Raw genomic sequence first — 17,519 nt, forward strand, 5'->3', positions numbered from 1 at the left:
CTCTGCTTTGGAATGCAGTGTCACTTGTGATGGCCCCAGGGCTTGGAGAGTGGGGCAGGGACTATAGGGGCCTCTAACCTGCCAACCCAGGAATTCTGGGTTTTCCCACCCTTGGCTTTAGTGGGGCAGATATGACATGATGACTGTCAGCAGTGGTAGCCCTGGGAAGCTCCAAAAGCTGTGGCAGAACTGCCAGCAAGGACTGTGTGCAGAGGTGTAAGCCACGGAGCAGGTCACTGCTTGTGTCTGGAGAAGCCCCCCGGAGGACAGACGCCATTCTCCTCCTCCAGCTGTGTGTGCCCAGCCTGAGTCATTGCTTGTTTGCCTCCTGCCTAGCCTGACAGCTCAGCCCAGTGCCACTGGGGACGCCCCCAGTCATGGCTGGAAAAACAAGAATGATTAAGACCACGTTTTTCCACGGGGGGCACTGGGAGGGCGGCTCCCACAAAGATTCCCAGACAGGACAGGCAGGGCCTGGGAAGCTGCTGTCCTCTCGGGACATGGATTCAGTGAGCCAGTGGTTCCCTAGGCCACAGAGTGCAACGGTAATGCCAGGCTGGGATGGGGACCCCAGTGTTCTGCTGCTGTGCTAGGCCCTGCTCCCCATCCTGTGAGAGAGGTGCTGCTAAGAGCAGCTTGGACTAAGCCCTGGGAAGCCATTACTCAGAGCACGGGTCCCCAGGGCCATCTTGGGCCAGTAGGACTGCTGCAAACACAGGAAGTAAGTCTGATGTTAATCCATCCTCAGCATTGTCGTGTGAGCCCCTGGTGACTTGCCTTCCTGAGTGACCTGACAGACCTGTTCTGGGCAGAGCCTCTGGAAATGCCTGCTTAGAGTCTTCTTCCTGCCTGGCCAGAGGGGTCCACAGCTGAGGGCAGCCCAGAGCCCAGCGAGTGACATCCAATGTGCCCTGAGGGGCTACAACCCCCCCACCCCCCCCACCCCCGTCCAGTGCCCTCATGCTGCTTGCTACATGCGTGACTTCAGAGACCTGTGCACCTTAGTCTGTATGCTGGAGGACAAAATGCGAGAGGGTCCCCTCTGGGAACCTCAGTACCACAGAGTTGGAGAAGGGGCATAACACCTTTCGGGAGGGGGACTTAGGAGAAAGTGGTGAAAGGCCCAAGCCCAAAGCTCACAGCGAAAGGGGCAGGTATGGGCAGAGCTTTGGAGGGGGGAGGACAGTGTGCAGCCACTCCCCGCCTCTCTGCCCCTGGCCAGAAGAGCACCTCTGTGCTCAGCTGCTCTCTGGGGTGTGTACACCGTGGTCTGGCTCTGAGCAACTAGGTTTTACAGTGGAGAAGGGGTCAGGTAGCTGGAGTCACCCCTGAGCAGTGAAGATGAAGGAAAGGGACAAGTGGAGACCAAGGGGCAATGTAGGTCAGTCTGCCCTTCCCCCTCCACAAGCTTTGTGCTGAGGAGTGAACAGAGCAGAGGGCCAGGCAGGTGCCCATAGGCATTCCCGACCCCATCACTACTGCGCCAGGTGCAGGTGACAAGGCGGGCTCTGCTGCTTCAGAGTGCGTGGCTTGATCCCTGTGAGCCGGAAGTAAGGAGTGTGGAAGAGAGGCTAGTGACCACGACTCCCTGGGCCTTTGCGGAGCTGTATGGACACGCCTTCCGTTCTTACACTCGCTGTGCCCCTCCTCGGGGACAGGGGCGCAATCCCGCAGAGGGTGGAGGGACATCGGGGGACGACTTTGGCAAATGCGTGATTCCCCAAATCCAAGACAAGGCCAAGCAGTACTTTGGAACGGTAGATGCTCATTTATGTAAAATAATAGCAATAACAAATGTTGCAAACTGTTAGAATAAAAAAATACCTTTTCTGAGGGGGAGGGGTCCCCAGCCTGCCGCTGGGCGGGGTTAGCACCATTAGGGCGCGAGGGGCGGGGCTCCGCCGCACCCGTGGTGGACACTGAGGTCTGTGTGTCTTGGCGCGCGGGTTGCCGGCCGGGACTCTGGTCAGCGGCGGGCCACCCGCTGATGGCCTCGGGATGGGACACCCCGGCCGTGCGGAGGGCATGAGCGGCAGCACTGGGCACGGATGGTGGGCAACTGGCAGCGACCCAGCAGGCGCAGGGTCTCACAGAAACCAAAGGACAGACGATCCCGCTCACAGCCTGGGGAAGAGGGAGCGGGGCAGGCTGTCAGGGATTTGGGGCTAGAAGCCCAAAATCACGCCTTGTGTCCAGGGCGAAACTTCCCTGGATTTCTACTTCTGCTGTCTTGCCTCCCATCCCCACCCCAACAGTCTTAAGATGACAGCAGCCAACCCCAGGGCATAGGGCCCTCCAGTTTCCAGAGGAGCTCCCCTGGACCTTGGAGTGGCAGGTCACCAGCTGCTGCTGCCCCTGTCCCACTTGCCCTGGGCCTACCCCCAGGGCTTGGGAGAACCAGCACTGCTGGGCTATTTTCTGCAGAAAAAGTCCTGGGATCCCATACCTGAGCAGCTTAGAAGCCATGAAAAGCCAAAGAGCCTGCCCAAGGGAATGTTCTCCTGTCCCCACCCCTGCCTCCATCCCTGCTTAGCCTTGGTACCCAAGAGACCCTGGCACATAACTGAGTCTCAGGAACTTCCCCCAGCCTGCGTTGGTCTCCATTCCTCACCCCAGGCCTCCATGACCAATCCCCCCCATCGCTACCACCATATGGGCCAGACTCAGCCTCTGCTTCTGGGTCAGAGGCCAGAACAGAGCCCCCATCTCCCAGACCAGCCCCTCACTTCTCAGCTGCACAGTGAAGCCCAGAGAGTGGCTGTTTGTAGGGGCCAAGGCCATCAGTGGACACCAGGGACTAAGTTCAGACCTCTGGAGAGGGGAGGACGCTGCAGAGCATCAGGGGTGAGGCCTCACGGCTGCCTAATAGTTATCAGAGCTATTTTGGGAGATGGCTTGTCCCCAGCCTCCTGGCCTGGCTCCAAATGCTGCTGCTGCCGCTGACAGTCCCCAGCTGCCACCCGGGCCCTGCTCATTCCAGCCGACTCCCGGGGGAGAAGGAACAGGAGTACCACAGCCAGCCAGGCCTGGCAGAGGGCACAAGGCAGCAGGTCCAAAGTCAGAATCTGCACACCTGCAGACAGTGTTAACTCCTCAGGCTGAGGTCCCCTCCTATCGATAGCCCGAACCTCTGCAGTTAAGAGGATGTGACCAAGCATGTTGGCTGCCTTGCCTCGGTGACCACAGGCCCTGGAGTTTCCAGGATTTCCAAATATCCCGCCACACAACCCCATGAACATCAAAACACTCCGGGAATTCCAGGGTCTCAGTGTCCAGGATACCTCCCTGGGTGACACCCTACACTTGACAGAAACTGCTCACTTGGACTTGCTCATTGTTCAGCTGCCTAACCATCCCTCTGCCTCCACCCCCCTCCCTGAGCCCATCCTCACCCTGGGAGACCTTGCAAGCCCTACAAGGATAAGCCAGGCCTACCCTTGGTTCTAGGCTTTATGGGGCCTCAGTGGGCCTCAGTTCTTGCCCGCTCCCTCCCTCATCTGGGTCCTTTTGGGACCCTAACCACCTGACTCCCTGTCTGTCCTGTGCCCAGTGTGAGGGACAGAGACACTGGCCACCCTCAGCTTTCAAGTCGAATGCTAAATGCTGGCATCCTGCTTGGCTGCCAGGAGGTGTCTGAAATGCTTGCGGGATGGGTGCTGAGGTGGGGTGAGAGGAGGGCAAGCAGGTGCAGGTGGCTGGCATTTCCACCAGGTCTGAGGATTTGAAAATGACAGAGCCATTCCTGCCAGAGGCAGGGACAGGGAGGCATGGCAGTAGCCACTCTGGTGCTGAATGAAGGCCACTAGAAACCAGGAGCTGGTAGAGATGTCTATGTTGAGGCAGGGGAGAGAGAGCAGATTAGGGCAGATACCCTGCCTGACAGTGGTGGGGATGGGGACAGGGAGCCAGAAGGCATAGGAGTGCCACTCTTCACACAATGCAAGCCTCTGCATTCCCTCAGCTGTCACAGGCGGCCCTGAACTCGCCCTGACTTTGACTTTGCGATGGCCAGGGGCTGTCGTCTGCTTAGACAATGCTGGGTCTCTCATCCCTCACCCCACTTAGGCAAAGGTGATGGTTGCTGACTCCTCTGAGCATGAGGAAACGAAGCCAAGAGAGAGAAACAGAGCCCAAGGCCACACAGCTGCTGAAGGGTGCCCAGGTGTGACTCCAAGGCCACACTGTTTCCTGTGCTTAAGCACCACTGGGAGTAGCAGGAAGGAAGGGGACTGTCCAGAGGCATCTCTGGCTCATCAGGCCCTTCTGCTAGTAGAACCCAGCTGGCCAGGAAGCTCACAGCAGCTGGAAGCTAGCAGACCCTGGGAGGGAGGCCCTTCCGATGGCCCATTGCTCACTCTAGGCGGTCTGGGAAAGGGGCTCGGCTCACTCACGTCCAGTCTTTAGACTGGGGACATCCTGGCCTCACAATGGGGACTGAGACCCAGAGGCAAAAGAGAGCTTGCCTGAGTTTACTCAGCGTAAGGGCCAGGCTGCTCCCTCCACTCCAGAAGTTAGTATAGCTGCTTGCAGGTGCCTGTGTGGCTGAGAGTCCCCTTGGATCTGCCTGACCCCAGCTTCTGTGGCACCCTGTGGCCTCACGATTATGGTGCCACGTGGCTCTAGAGCCCAGACTACAGATGGGGCCAGCCGTTGTTGTGGGGCCATAGTTTCACCAGTCCCCACTTCCCTGCCATTCTCCTCATCCCACTCCACCCACAGCAGAGAACCCAGACTGGGGACACTCACGTGGAAGCTCCACCAGCTCACAGTCCTCTGTGCCACAGGGACGGGAGCTCTCGGGCCATGGCTCATGACCACACTGGTCACTGTCTTCTTCAGGCAGCCCCGTCTGGGTGTTGACACATCTAACCAGGCGTCGCTGGACACCACCACCACAGGGGGCCGAGCACTGCACAGGCAGGGAGGGCAGTGAGTGTCCTCAGTCCTCATGGTGAGGGAATCCCTGGGGACTGTCACCTCCTCTACAAAGCCATCCCTGCCTCTGTGCCTGACCAGCCTTCATGGAAGGCCTGGTCCTGCTCCCAGAGCCCACAGAGTACTGGGATCCAACTTGTCCTGCAGATCTGTTGTGGAAAGTGGTGGGGACAGAGCAGCAGGGAAAGTCATCAGAGCCACATGCCTCACACCCACCTGCTCGAGAGGGCTGGGCAGCATGGGCAGAGACTTGGATGAGGCACCACAGTGCCAAGAGGAGGGGACAGGGTGAGGATTTGCTGCAGCCCGTGGGCAGCAGAGAGGAAAAGGCAGAAACCAGGACCACTGTCCTGAGCTAGCCTATGTTCTTACCAGCTTGGGGAAAGGGCTTTGAAAAGCCCTAAGACATGGTACCAGGTTCTACTTCATTTAATCCTCCTCCCCCAAGCTGTTCCCATTTTACAGATGGGAAAACAGTGGCCCAGCAAGGCAAAGCAACCTGCAGCGAGGGAACAAGGACTCAAACCTAGGTCCAGCTGAGTCCAGGGACTGGCCTTAGGAACCAAATCTGAGATTCCTAAGCCTTTCACCTCCAAACAGGCCTGGCTGAGGTGTTCTGTCCCACCAGGGGCCCCTCTTCCATCCTCTTGACCACTCTGGCCTCAGGACTTTGCAGTTGCCATTCTCTTCATCCCACTCTTTGGTATCACTCACTACTCCTTGGGTCTCAACCCAAAGTCCCCTTCTCCAAAGGCTTTCCTTGACATTTTTCCTCCATCTGTTTTTCCCTGGCAAAGTGCAAGGACTTCACCTGGTTGCCACTGTATCTGCAGTGGCCACAGAGAGCCTGGCACACATCTACCACCTCGTTTTTCAATGACTAAGGACCCCTTGGATGCCTGCTGAGGGCTTGTTCCTGATCCTCACCTGGCCCCAGGGTCCTACCACCCACTGCGTGCAGGGGTGGGTGTTGCAGGGCCGCGTGGCATTGGGTCTCAGCGACTCCTCGCAAAGGCCTGGTTCTGGGCATGTCACCAGACGCTGCTGTTCACCGCCACCACAGGCCTCAGAACACTGGGGGGGCAGGGGAGACATCAGGCGAAGCTAGGGTGTGAGGGTGTCCCCAGCCCCTGCCCAAGATTCCCAGGCCTCACCTCCCTCCAGGAAGAGATGTACCAACTGAGGCAGGGCTGGGCCCCACAGGGCTGGCGGGAAGGTGGCTTTGGAGGCCCAGGCTGGCAGTGGAAGGGTCGCAAGGGCCGGAGGTCTCGTGTGTCCACACACTGCACATCCCGCACTGAGAAACCCCCACCACAGTTGCGGGAGCACTGGAAACAAAGGGGCCGTGTGTTCACACACGCAAGGCCAGGTGAGGCCCAGGGAGAAGCCAAGATGGGCAACCCCAGACAGCAGGTGGCAACGCCCCAGGATGGGACAGATGGAGAAAGATGGGAACACAGGGGAGCTGGTGAAAGAAGTCAAAAGGGAGTTGGGAAGTGCAGAGGAAAGGAAACAGCTGACAGGAACAGGCTGGTCCAGGCCAGGCCAAGGGAAGATGAAGATTCGAGAGAGATTAGCGAGGAAACACAGTCAAGTGCAATGGAACATGGAGCTCCCCCCTCCCTGCTGGTAGCAGAACCCAGACCCCTCCCTCACACACCTTACTCCAGTTGCCCATGTGCCAGGCAGCACAGGGCTGCAAGTGGCAGCGACGGGCAGGCTGGGGCCGGCCTTCAAGGGCACAGTCCTCATCCCGGCCAGAGCTGCAGCGCACCAGCCTCCAGACGGCACCCAGGCCACAGGTGGTGGAGCACTGTGGGAGACAGAGACCGTGAGCACTGCTGAACCCCGGCCCTGCCAGCCCCCATATCCAGGGCACTGCCCCACCTTGGTGAGTGAGGTCTTAGCCAAGCCAGATCCCACTTCTGGCCTGTTTCCTCATCTGAAAGATGGGCGGCTCCACCCACCTTCTAAGGAGACTGAGAAGAGTCAAATCCTACCAGCAGCCCACTGTGCCTGCTCACAGCAACCTGCAGGGCTTTAAAGGAAGTCCAGACCCTAGCCTAGCAGCCAAATTGCTGGTAACCCCAGGCAAAGTCGGCCCTGGAGGCCTCCCACCTCAAAATTAGGAACCCAGACAGAAGGAACTGGCTTCTCCTACAAGAACAGTCTGGGGACCTGAATGGGCACAGGCCAGCTTCTTGCCACATATGCCCAGACCATCTCTGAGTCCCAGACAAAGAGGGGCGCCACTGAGGGGACAGCCAGGTGTCAAAGGCCTGAGCAGTGCCTGGGACCCACAAGAGGAAGCTTTCCATCCCAACGCCACTGTCTGCTGTCTTGGGAGAGCTCCCAATCCTAGGGGTTCTCAGCCAGTGTGAGGACGTCCTGGGCTGCACCTCATTTGTGCCTGCCACTGCCTTCTCTGAAGCCCCAGGACACAGGCAGATGGGGTCCGCACTCCACTGCCACTGCTCAGATGGGAAACTGAGGCCCAAAGGGGCAGACTGGCCTCAAGGCCACATGGAGGGCCACGTGGAGCTCCATGACTTAGCCAGGGCAATGGTCTTCCTGCCTCATGGAGCGTCTACCTACTGTGGCAGTTTCCCAGTCCTAGAAGTCCCTGTCCCACCCCTCCAGGGGCAGGATGGATAGGGCTGCTTTGTTAAGTTCCAGATGAGGAAACCGAGTCCCTGAGGTCCTATTCACACTAAGCCCCAGCCCCCCGGCCCTGCACCACTTGCCTGGCTCCAGTTCCCCACTTGCCAGGTGGCATTGCTGGCAGGCAGGAGGTCCGCGGGAGACCCATTCTGGGCCTGGTCAGGCCCCAGAGGCTGGGCCTGAGGGGCTCTGCTGTTGTTGGCAGGGCTGTCCTGAGCTGGTGTGGACAGCAGTCCAGGGCTCAGGGGCTCCTCAAGGCTGGGGGGTGCGGGCTGGCCCAATGGGTCGAGGCTCAGGGGTGTCACCCAGGGCATGTACCCTGGATCAGTCAACACTGTGGAAAGGAAGGTCCCCGGTTCGGCCAGGGTCTGCAGGTCCCGTGCGCCTAGTCCTGGAGTTGGAAAGGTGGGAGTCCCCGGCTCCTGGAGGCTATCTCTGTCCCAGGTTCCTGCTGCAGTGGAGGAAGGAGGAAGAGCCACCCCCATGGTAGGCCACAGCTCACCAGGCACAGGTTTTGGGTCACCCTCTAGCGGGGGATCCCAGGCCACAGTTCCTCCTGTCCACAGCTCTACCATGTCAGAAATAGGAGAGGCATGGGTAGAGCTAATGGGAGATGTAGGGATGGGGCTTTCAGGCGGGTGGGATGTCCTGTGGCCTGGGGATTTCTCATCGTCCTTGGAAAGTTCTGTCCTGCCCCACCGTGCAGGGGGTGGCTGGCTCTGGCTGTCCTCCCTCACTAGCAACTCATCTGGGTTCCCAGGAGCAGTAGGAATCTCCATGTCACCAACTGCAGCAGGGAGTCGGGTGAGGCTGGGGAGTCCAAGATCAGGAGCTACCATGGAGGCATCTCCCTCGGAGAAGAAACTGGCCCAGGGGTCCCCGGGGGTCTGCTCCAAGGACGGGGGTGGGGAGTGGCCAGTCTGGGTGAGCCAAGGGCCAGGGGACCAAGTTCCCTCTGTCCTTTCTTTCTCAGCACCAGGAGCCTCTGTGGCAGGCATGGGGGTATTGAGGAGGGGCTCAACAGGACTGCTCCTTGGTAGGGGCATCCAGTCCCCTGTGTCCACCAGGTCCGGGCTAGGCTCCTCGAAGGGCCCGTAGGACAGATCCTCATGGAAGTTAATGAAGTTGTAGTCATAGTAGAAGTCATCCACAAACACGGGCTCCGGCGGGTCCAACCCTGGAGTCTCCTCTAGGATGGCATTGCTCATGCTGGTTGGCTCAGGTGAGGAGGAGGGCGAAGGGTGCGGGGCCAGGCGGCGTGGGATGAAGTCCACCTCATTGAAGAACTCATGATTAGAGGAGCCACTGCCAGAGCCATCAGGGCCCAGGGTGTCCAGGGGATGCAGGCAGGGTGGCAGACGGCAGGTGGCCTCACTTGCTGGTTGCTCAGCCTCATCGCAGGGGATGCCAGTGTCATTGGTGCAAAGGACAAGTCGGTGCCGAGTGCCTGCCCCACACGTTACCGAGCACTGCAGGGAAAGCCACAGTGAGGGGTTTCAATGACAATGCAGTGACCACGGCTTGCCAGGGGCATCCTGATCCCCAAGGCTTTGGGGGAAAGAAGAATGCCCCAAAGGAATGCCCCAGGCCCCCTCCCACCCAGGGTAGTGAGGACTCCGTGCAGGCAGGCTATCAGCCTCCCTGTGGCCAAAGGCCGATGGTGGAGCTGTAGGCAGTCCTCCCCTCCATCCCCCACACTCACCTGAGACCAGTTCCCCACAGCCCAGGTGGCAGGACAGGGCACATGATGGTTGCATGGGGTTTCAGCAGGGGGCTGGGGCAGGTGCTCACAAGCAGACGGTTCCAGGGCACTCTGCTCATCCAACCCCACACTGCGGAGGCAGAGCACAGCCCGGCGGGAGAGGCCCCCAGGCCCACAGGAGCGGGAGCACATCTGCCACTCCCCTGCCCACCACCTGGTGAAGGGCACACAGTAGCATTAGCCTGTCATGCTAGATGGTGGGGACCCATCTAGCGGGGCACTGGTTTCCAAGCTGGGGCCAGGGGCAACCAGGGGCCACCAGCTCACTCCCTGTCCTCCCTGAAGCCTCTAAGGCCCCTGATGTAGGGGCTGCAGCAGAAGCAGGTCCCTTGGGAACCGAGAGCAGCTCACGGGGCAAAGGACTCACCTGGCAGGGCAGGGCTCCTTGCTGCACTTCCTCTGGTGGTCATCAGGCCGATTCAAGGGGTCACAGTGTTCCTCATCCACCAGCCCTGCCTGCTGCTCCATGCAGTACACGCTCTGCCTCTGCACACCTGGGGGCCACAGGGACTCAGCCTGGGCCTGGTACCCTGGGTGCCCCCTGCCCAACTTACCTGGGCAATCAGACTCAGCAATACCTTCTCGGCCCAGACCCTCCTGGAAAAGGCCCACTGCCTACATCCAGGTGAAGGCAGGCCTCTATGGCCTTCTCCTTCCTGTCCTCCCAGCAGCCTCCCCTCTGAGATGCCTTGGGAGGCAGCAGAGTGTGGAGATTTGGAGGGTTGGGTACCCAGCTCCACTGCTTCCTAGTTGGGAAGCCTAGGGCTACTCATTTGGCCTCTTCAAGCCTCAGTCTGTGCAATGGGAATAACAGTAAGATCTGCCTTAAAGCCCTGGGGTGGCTGTTACATGGGATCATGCGTGTGCAGGCTCAGCCTGTGCCTGGCACAACCTAAGAGCTCGCTCAGCAAGTGCCAGCTCAGGGCAGCTGTGCCCGCCCCTTTTCTTACCTGTGCCGCAGGTGACTGTGCATTTGCTCCAGGGTCCATAGTGCCAGGAGAAGCTGGGTGGCTGGACCTGAGAGTGGCCATCAGCCTCCCTGTGGATGGTATACTCATAGCGCACCCCAGGGTTGCTCTCCTGGAACAGTAGCTGGGGTGGACAGAAGGGGGCCCTGTGAGCATGGGAGTCCCCTCTCTATCTGCACAGGAACTGCCACCCAGAGTAAGCATCCCATAGGAACTGAGCCCAGCCACCTCTGTGAAGTGAGCTATACCATGAGGCCATTTTACAGATTGGGGAAACCGAGGCAGAGGGCCCAGCAGTTGGGGTCTGGGCCAGAGCCAAGCCTGTGACTATCCCTGGGATCCTTCCCAGATCCCCCCTTCCAGGGCCTCATGAGGCAGGTACCTGGATCCAGATAGGCTCACTGGTAGGCCCTGGGGATGTCAGGTTCTCCCAGTTGCCCATGCGCGCGTATGTGAAGGTGGTGCCAGCCACCTGGTAGTCCCCGTTCCACTGGATGGTCCAGCCACCATTGAGGAAGTACTTATCCGGGTCCTCGCTCCGCAGAGCCAGGAAGTTGGCAGCCTCAGCCACCTCCTCGATGATAATCTCACGTGCTCCTGCTGGGATCAGCCCTACATCCACGTATCCTGTTGGCCAAGGGATGTGCACAGGAGTTAGCAGGCCAGCTGTGCTCACGTCCTCCCTCCACTTGCTTCTGCTGCAGATGCCACCATTAGCTTAAAGGCAAATGCTCAATCTGTCCTGGGTCGCCAAAGCCTCCTGCCTCCCTGGCCCATGTCCCTTCACTTCCCTCTGGAGGACCAAACTGGTCTTAGTGTCAAAAATATGGTCGACCCACTGTGATCAAGGCCCATATCACCTTTCCAAAGTCCCAAACGCCTGACCTTTCTCCTGCACCCTCCTCAACCCTCCACGCTCGTTTTTGTTCTGTTAAGTGACACCTCTCCTGGCCACTCTCCACTAAGCACTGTACCTGTGACTGCAGGGTTAACCACCCGTAACATAGGCACTATGGCTATCCTACTGCCCAGATGAGGAAACAGGTGTGGGAAGGTTAGGTAATTTGCAGGCAGGTCCTGCTGAGATGCGAATCTGGTCTGTGCAGTAGCCACAGGCCGTACTCCATCTCTGGGATGAAATTTAAGGCTTTGTGGCCTGGAATTCAAAGCCCCATAGCTATCCTGTCTCTCTCACAGGTCCCAGGCAGAGCACACACTTTCTTGCTTCTGGCTTTGGCACAAGCTTTCCTCCATCTGGGCCTTTGTCATTCAATTCAACCTCCACCTCCTACAGAAGTCTGTCCTGACCTGTCACTTTTCCAAAATCGTAAAAACGCCTGGCCTTTCTCCTGAACCCTCCCCATCCCTCTACGGCTTCTTCCTTGGTGTCTCTCTGCCCTCTGAGCTGTGCTTGTCACAGTGAAAGTTTCTGTCACCATCAGACTGTGAGCTCTTCACCTCTATGTCACCTAGCACACAGATGGCCTTAAAGCATTGTGTGCTAAACAGACCCCAAGGCGAGCACAGAGCTGGGGAGGTCTTGGGAGCTTCATAAAAAAGACAGCTAGCTACCTTCTGGAAACATCAAAAGCCAGACATAAGGCCTGGGTCCCAAGAGGACTCAGGAGGACAGGTGTCCGCACGTGAGCCAGGGTACCCCTGCTCCTGTAAGAACCCTGTGTGGGCAGGGAGTCTCCCTGCTTGTCTGGGTGGAGACCACAGTGGTCAAGGGCAGGAGACAAAAAAGGGACCACAAACTGAAGAGCACACCCTCCCCCACCAGTGGTCCCAACCCGTACCCAGGCCCTCAGCCTCCTCGAAGGTTCCGCTCACGGTGTGACAGGTGGAGCCATTGCCGTGGCACACACCACAGCGGTCTTCTACAGCACCCGAGTCAATCTCAAAGTCACAGCCAACGTTCTGCAACACATGCCAGAGGAAGCTCCTTGTGTTGGGCTGCCAGCCCTCTCTGCCTCCCAGCTCCGGGGTCTGCCAAGGCTGGGAGGAGAGAGCTCCAGTGGGGGTCAGGAGCCCTTTCTCTGGGCCCTGCCTAAGCACAGTTGTGTGGTACGACCCCAGATGAACCCCATTTCCTCTGATCCTCAGTTTCCCAAGTGTGAAAGCAGGGAGATCAACCCATCCCTTAAAGGTAGACTGTGGGACAAGAGACAGGATGTCTTAAAAAGGATTCAGGTGGGCAAGGAAGCTGGCACACCATGGGCTTCTGACCCAGTGTGATGGGAATTTTCCAGAAATAGGATTCATTGTCAAGGCTGCTCCTTGTCTGGCTGCTCCTCTTTGCTGGTCCTCTGAGCCCAGTGGGTTAAAGGGCAAGAAACAGGGGTAAAAAGGTGGCTGGGAACACGGGCAGGGAGGAGCAGCCACCACTGTTACTAGAAATAAGAACAGGCAGTATTGCCCAACGCTGAGCTTTCACTCTGCCGGCCTAGAGTCCTGCACACCACCTGCACCACCGAGGTAACCCCTTCCTATAGGACAGGAAACCATTGCCTGACTCAGCCAGCCAGCAGGAGGACAGGCCACTGCCTGGGTTTTGGTTTGCTGGCTGGGGCCGTGCAGGGCAGGTGTGCCAAGAGAAGCCGTGGGCAGCTGGAGGGGAAGAGGTGGGAAGGTAGCAGTGCAGAGGCTAGGGGTGGGATCTGCAGAGCCAGGAGCAGCGGGGGGCTTAGCCTCAGAGGTCAGAGGTGGCGGGGCTGGTACACCCAATGATGCAGCCTGGGGAGGGTACGATAGAGGACCCAGGAAAGACATGGGGGAGGACATGGTGCCCAGCAGTGGGGCTGGGGGCAGGTGGAGATGGGCGACCCTCTTGCCACCCAGGCACACCTTGCAGATGCCGTTGATGCAGAGGTCACGGCTGGCCTGGCTCTGGTAGCAAGGAGTGCCATCAACCACAGCATCCCTCAGCTTCTCAGCGAAGTACTCCTGGGAGGGCCGGCAGTGCAGCTCGCAGGGGTTCTCTGGGGGCCCAGGAGGAGCAGAGGGCTCATCAGGAACAGCCAGGGCAGGGGTTACAGAGGCCACCAGGGGGACCCCTCTGCGACACACAGCAGTAGCAGGCTGGGGCTCTGAGTATCACTAACCTGCTGGAGGCTGGGTCTGGACAGGTAGCTGCCTGCATGGCTGCAGACTGGGGAGCAGGGAGTGAGCAGCAGCCCCCGGGGACAGTGGGGAACAGTGCAGGGATGAGGATGACGACTGGGCCTCTTGCCTATATCACTGGGTAACCTTGGGCCCACATGTCCCCTGCCCTCTGAGCCTGTGTCCCTGTGGGCAGCAGGACTCACCGTCATTGACCACAGGCACCCATGTGTGCAGCTGGCCCTTGTACAGCATCGCGTCAAAGTGGCTGCACTGGACGTGGCGGAAGGAGGGGCGGCCAGGGGGGCAGGCCTGCAGGTTGCAGAGCCGGAAGCGTTTCCGCTCGCCCACGCAGTACTTGCCCTTGTACTTGGGCCTGTGAGGAGAGCCAGGTGAGGGCACTGCCCGTGCCCACGGTGGAGCTAGATCCACGTCCTCCACTGCCAGAGTCTTGCTACCACCTTTGCTCGCGCTGCCCTGCCCTCCTGGGCTGCCCACCCGTGGACCCAGACACCTGCTCCCTGTTTGCAAGGCCCTAAGGGAAGGTGATAGCAGTAAGCCCAGCCTCTGCTCCACACTGCTGTGAAACCATGGCTGAATGTCCGCTGTCTTCTGGCCTCAGTTTCCCCATCTATAAAACGGGGTGGGGCTGCCTCTGCAGGGGTTGTTGAGAGGCTGGGACACATGGTGGCTGTTACCAGCACTGAGACTCAGCTTCCTAAAGAGTCCAGTGTCTATAAACTCAGGCCAGGTCCAAAGGAAGCCCAAGGCCTCAGTCAGGCAAGAAGCTGCGGGGCACAGCACCTGAACCACACCCCGTCCAGGCCAGATGGCTGACTCACCCCAGCATAGCTAGGGTCCAGGGTGGATGGGAAGGTCTCGAAAGACAGAAGTGAAGGATGGAAGGTGTGAGAGAGGACCGTTAGTTCCTCTAACGAAGGAACAGGTCACCTTCTGGCCAAGAGCACAAGGCCCAAAATGGGGCTGGCTTCGAATCCCATACCCACACTGGAGGCATAGTGGCTGGTCCAAAGGAGCCAGGCAGCCCCTTGTCTCACTGAGGCTTCAGATCATCCCTTTTAGATGGGGAAACTTGGCCCAGAGAGGTAAAGTCACTCACCCCAGGCCACACAGCCACCCCTTCAGTGCTGCCCAATTCTCCCCACTGCCCCCAATCTTGTCTCAGACCCCTGACATCACTAAGCAGCTCCTGCTGAGTACTTACTACAGACTGGATGCAGAGTGAGATTCCTTGCCTGCTACCTGCATTTACCCCTGATGGCAACTCTACTAGGTGGACTCAGCTATTGCCCCATTATACAGCCAAGAAAACTGAGGCCCAGAGAAGGGGAGGTGAAGGAAGGCCCTCTTGCAAGGAGTGGAGAACCCTGAAGCCTCTGAGGCTCAGGCATGAATCACTGCCTTTTTCTACCTCCCTCTAGTCAGCTGTTGCTTTGTCCAACAGTTTCTGATGAGTCCCCTCCAGGCTCTGGGCCTCAGTGTTCCCCCCCTCTGCAATGGGGTCAGCACTGGGGAAGATTTACAGAACACTCCCTGGAAGTGGCCCAAGGTGACCCAGACTCTCTGGGCTTGGCCACTACAGGATCACTTCTAAGAGGTGGAGACTGGGACAGCGCTAAACTCCCTGCAGCTGGCATGCTCTGTCCGGGCACCTTACGCCACCGTGGGTTACACTCACGCAGGGTGCGTACACTGCCGCTCAGCACTGTGTACGCCCACACCACAGCTCCTCGAGCAGACAGACCAGGAGCTCCAGCCAGACCAGCCGCCATCCACAGCCTCAGGTCGGAAGTCCAGAGGGGTGCACTCCCCACCGAGACACCACTGTGGAGACAGATGGAGACAGAGCAAGCCTACCCAACACCCATCAGCCATCCCCACCCTAGTGAGAACAGGGTGGATGGGAAGGTCTCAAAAGACAGAAGTGAAGGATGGAAGGTGTGAGAGGACCGTTAGTTACCCATGACCCAGGCCCCATGGGGAAGCTGGGTGAAGGATGAAATAGAGCCGTGTGTTGACTCTGAGCTGAAGGTGACCTGGAGAATCATGGCTTCAGGGCCTGCCCTCAATGCTGCCATTTTGCAGATGGGGACTTGGGCCAGAGAAGGCCAGGGGTCTGCTAAGGGCACCAGACTGTAAGCTAAGGCTGACCCTGGAGCAGGAGCACAGCAGGAAGTCAGGCTTCCCCCCTCAGCACCCCACAGCATGGGCTGGCAGCCCCTACCTTGTTCTCTCCACAACTGGTGCCATCCACAGCTGCATCCAGCTTGGAGTGGCAGGTGGTCCCCACAGAGCACCAGAGCGTGTGGCAGACATTCTGCAAGGAGGAGGCATTGGCCGTTGCCTCACGCCCTCCCCAGTGCTGCCCACCTATCAGGTTCTGGCCACTGTCCCCAGTGGTCCCCTGGGCATGCCTCCATGGGGACGGCTCATGGGGTTCTGCAGTCCTTTGAGGTCCCCTCTTGTCGTCTGTGTCTGCTTCACCTCCAGTCCCTTCCCTTCCAGTCAAGTGGACCTAGGCCTCCAGGCTCACACAGCTGAGAGCTGTCTCCAACTGTCCACACCTCTCCCAGCCCAGGCCCACACCTCTGGAGAGACTCCAGTCGGAAGCCGTGGGGTCTCCGTCACATGCGTGGCCATGACTTCACATGATTTTCCCCAAAGCGTAGCTTTTGAGGGTCTGGCTCAAAGTCCCACCACTGGTAAAGGTTTGGCTCAGAGTCTAGACCCGGGCCTTGGCCACCCAACCCCAGGCCTCTCCTGCAGATCACTTTATGTCTTGCGGCGTGATGTGGAGGCTGAGCCCTGGCCAGGAAGGGTTTCTCCCGGGTTGGTTGGTGAGGGCTGTCCCCCTGCCCACCCCCGTGCTCATACTTACATCCATGTCATCGCAGAAAACGGAATAGGCCCCATACTGGAGGCGGCACTGATGGTTCACATCATAGAGGACGCCGGGTGGCACTGAGGGGAAGTCAATGACATTCTTGGCAGGAAGGTCATCTAGGCATGCGCCCCATCCGCGGCTGCAGAGATTGGACAGGAAGGCGGGGTGAGGGACTACCTGTCCCTGGGGCAAAAGGATAGCATGTGAGACCCATCAGAGGCTTCGGGGAGGTTGGAGAGGCAGGGAGGGTGGGAATGGGCACGAAGGCCTCAACTCGCACAACTCGTAGGAAGATGCCAGCCTCCACCTGGCCCAGCCACCCTGCAACCCCAGCTAAGCACGGCCCTGCAGGCCCTTGTCATCTCATCTCATCTCCTGGATGCTCAAGCCCGGCTGAACCACCACCTCTGTCCCTATGCCAGGCCTTGGCACAAGTCACTGCCCCCACTGTGCTCCAGCTCTGCTGGTGAAGCCACTCATCCAAAGGCTGGCCCTCTGGGCCCTCCTGTGACCACACTTTGAGTTCCTGCAGCCCCACCCCCAGTGAAAACCCTGGAGCCAAGCTGGACAGAGGTCTGGGGAACGTCAAATCACAGTTGATACAACAGAAAGCCTCTGAGGGCCCATCCCGGGCAGAGAGCTCAGGGCATCTGTGGAAGGCCAGGTCTCTGTAAGTCGCCTCCTGCCCTAGGAGTGAGCCCAGGGGGCCTCAGGGATGGCTTCTGTCACCCATCTTTCCTCCTGCTTCCTCCAGCCAGAGCTCCCTGGCAGTGGCAAAGGAACTGGCTCACATGAGCGGTTTCTTCACAAACTCCCATTAGCGTGGTGTGAGAAGACATGGCTGCACAGACCCACCACCAGCCCACAGGAACACGGAGGCCAAGGTGTCCCCAGCCAGCTGCCTCTGCCCTGCCACATTCCACACACCCTTGGGTACAGCTAGTGCCTCAGGAGGCTGGTGGCCATCCTGCTGCCCCAACTGGGCCCCAGCAAGCACTCCACAAGACCTCCAGGAACATGTGCCAGCCACAGAGCTCCCTGCTGCCTGGAGGAACAGGAGGAGGGTCCAGGGACCTTTGGGGGTAGGGAGGAGGTACAGGAAAGGATCAGGAGAGTTGAGTCACGTAGCAATCAGGGCTGGGGCCCATCCAGGCAGTCAAGACTTGAGCAGAAGCAGTAGAGGGGG

The 17,519-nt window shown here is 59.1% G+C and overlaps 1 protein-coding gene across 2 annotated transcripts in view; it reads right to left on the reverse strand.

Moving 5' to 3' along the window:
* Nucleotides 1–1,735: 1,735 nt before the first annotated feature.
* Adamts7 (ADAM metallopeptidase with thrombospondin type 1 motif 7) overlaps nt 1,736–17,519 on the reverse strand; it is a 41,658-nt gene continuing 25,874 nt past the window's right edge. Inside the window, exons 9-24 of one of the 2 annotated variants that reach the window (XM_074061599.1) lie at nt 16,328–16,472; nt 15,674–15,766; nt 15,128–15,273; nt 13,635–13,804; nt 13,174–13,307; nt 12,126–12,246; nt 10,709–10,953; nt 10,309–10,450; nt 9,726–9,852; nt 9,299–9,512; nt 7,680–9,065; nt 6,596–6,748; nt 6,090–6,263; nt 5,863–6,009; nt 4,747–4,909; nt 1,736–2,124 (exon numbers count right to left, since the gene is read on the reverse strand). In XM_074061599.1, coding sequence (XP_073917700.1) covers nt 1,967–2,124; nt 4,747–4,909; nt 5,863–6,009; nt 6,090–6,263; nt 6,596–6,748; nt 7,680–9,065; nt 9,299–9,512; nt 9,726–9,852; nt 10,309–10,450; nt 10,709–10,953; nt 12,126–12,246; nt 13,174–13,307; nt 13,635–13,804; nt 15,128–15,273; nt 15,674–15,766; nt 16,328–16,472 — 3,718 coding nt within the window. In that variant the 3' untranslated portion in view covers nt 1,736–1,966. The remainder of the gene's footprint in view (nt 2,125–4,746; nt 4,910–5,862; nt 6,010–6,089; nt 6,264–6,595; nt 6,749–7,679; nt 9,066–9,298; nt 9,513–9,725; nt 9,853–10,308; nt 10,451–10,708; nt 10,954–12,125; nt 12,247–13,173; nt 13,308–13,634; nt 13,805–15,127; nt 15,274–15,673; nt 15,767–16,327; nt 16,473–17,519) is intronic. The other variant, XM_074061600.1, reaches the window with a different exon arrangement.

The sequence above is a fragment of the Castor canadensis genome, chromosome 19 (genome assembly GCF_047511655.1).
Source record: "Castor canadensis chromosome 19, mCasCan1.hap1v2, whole genome shotgun sequence".
Classification (NCBI taxonomy): Eukaryota; Metazoa; Chordata; class Mammalia; order Rodentia; family Castoridae; genus Castor; species Castor canadensis.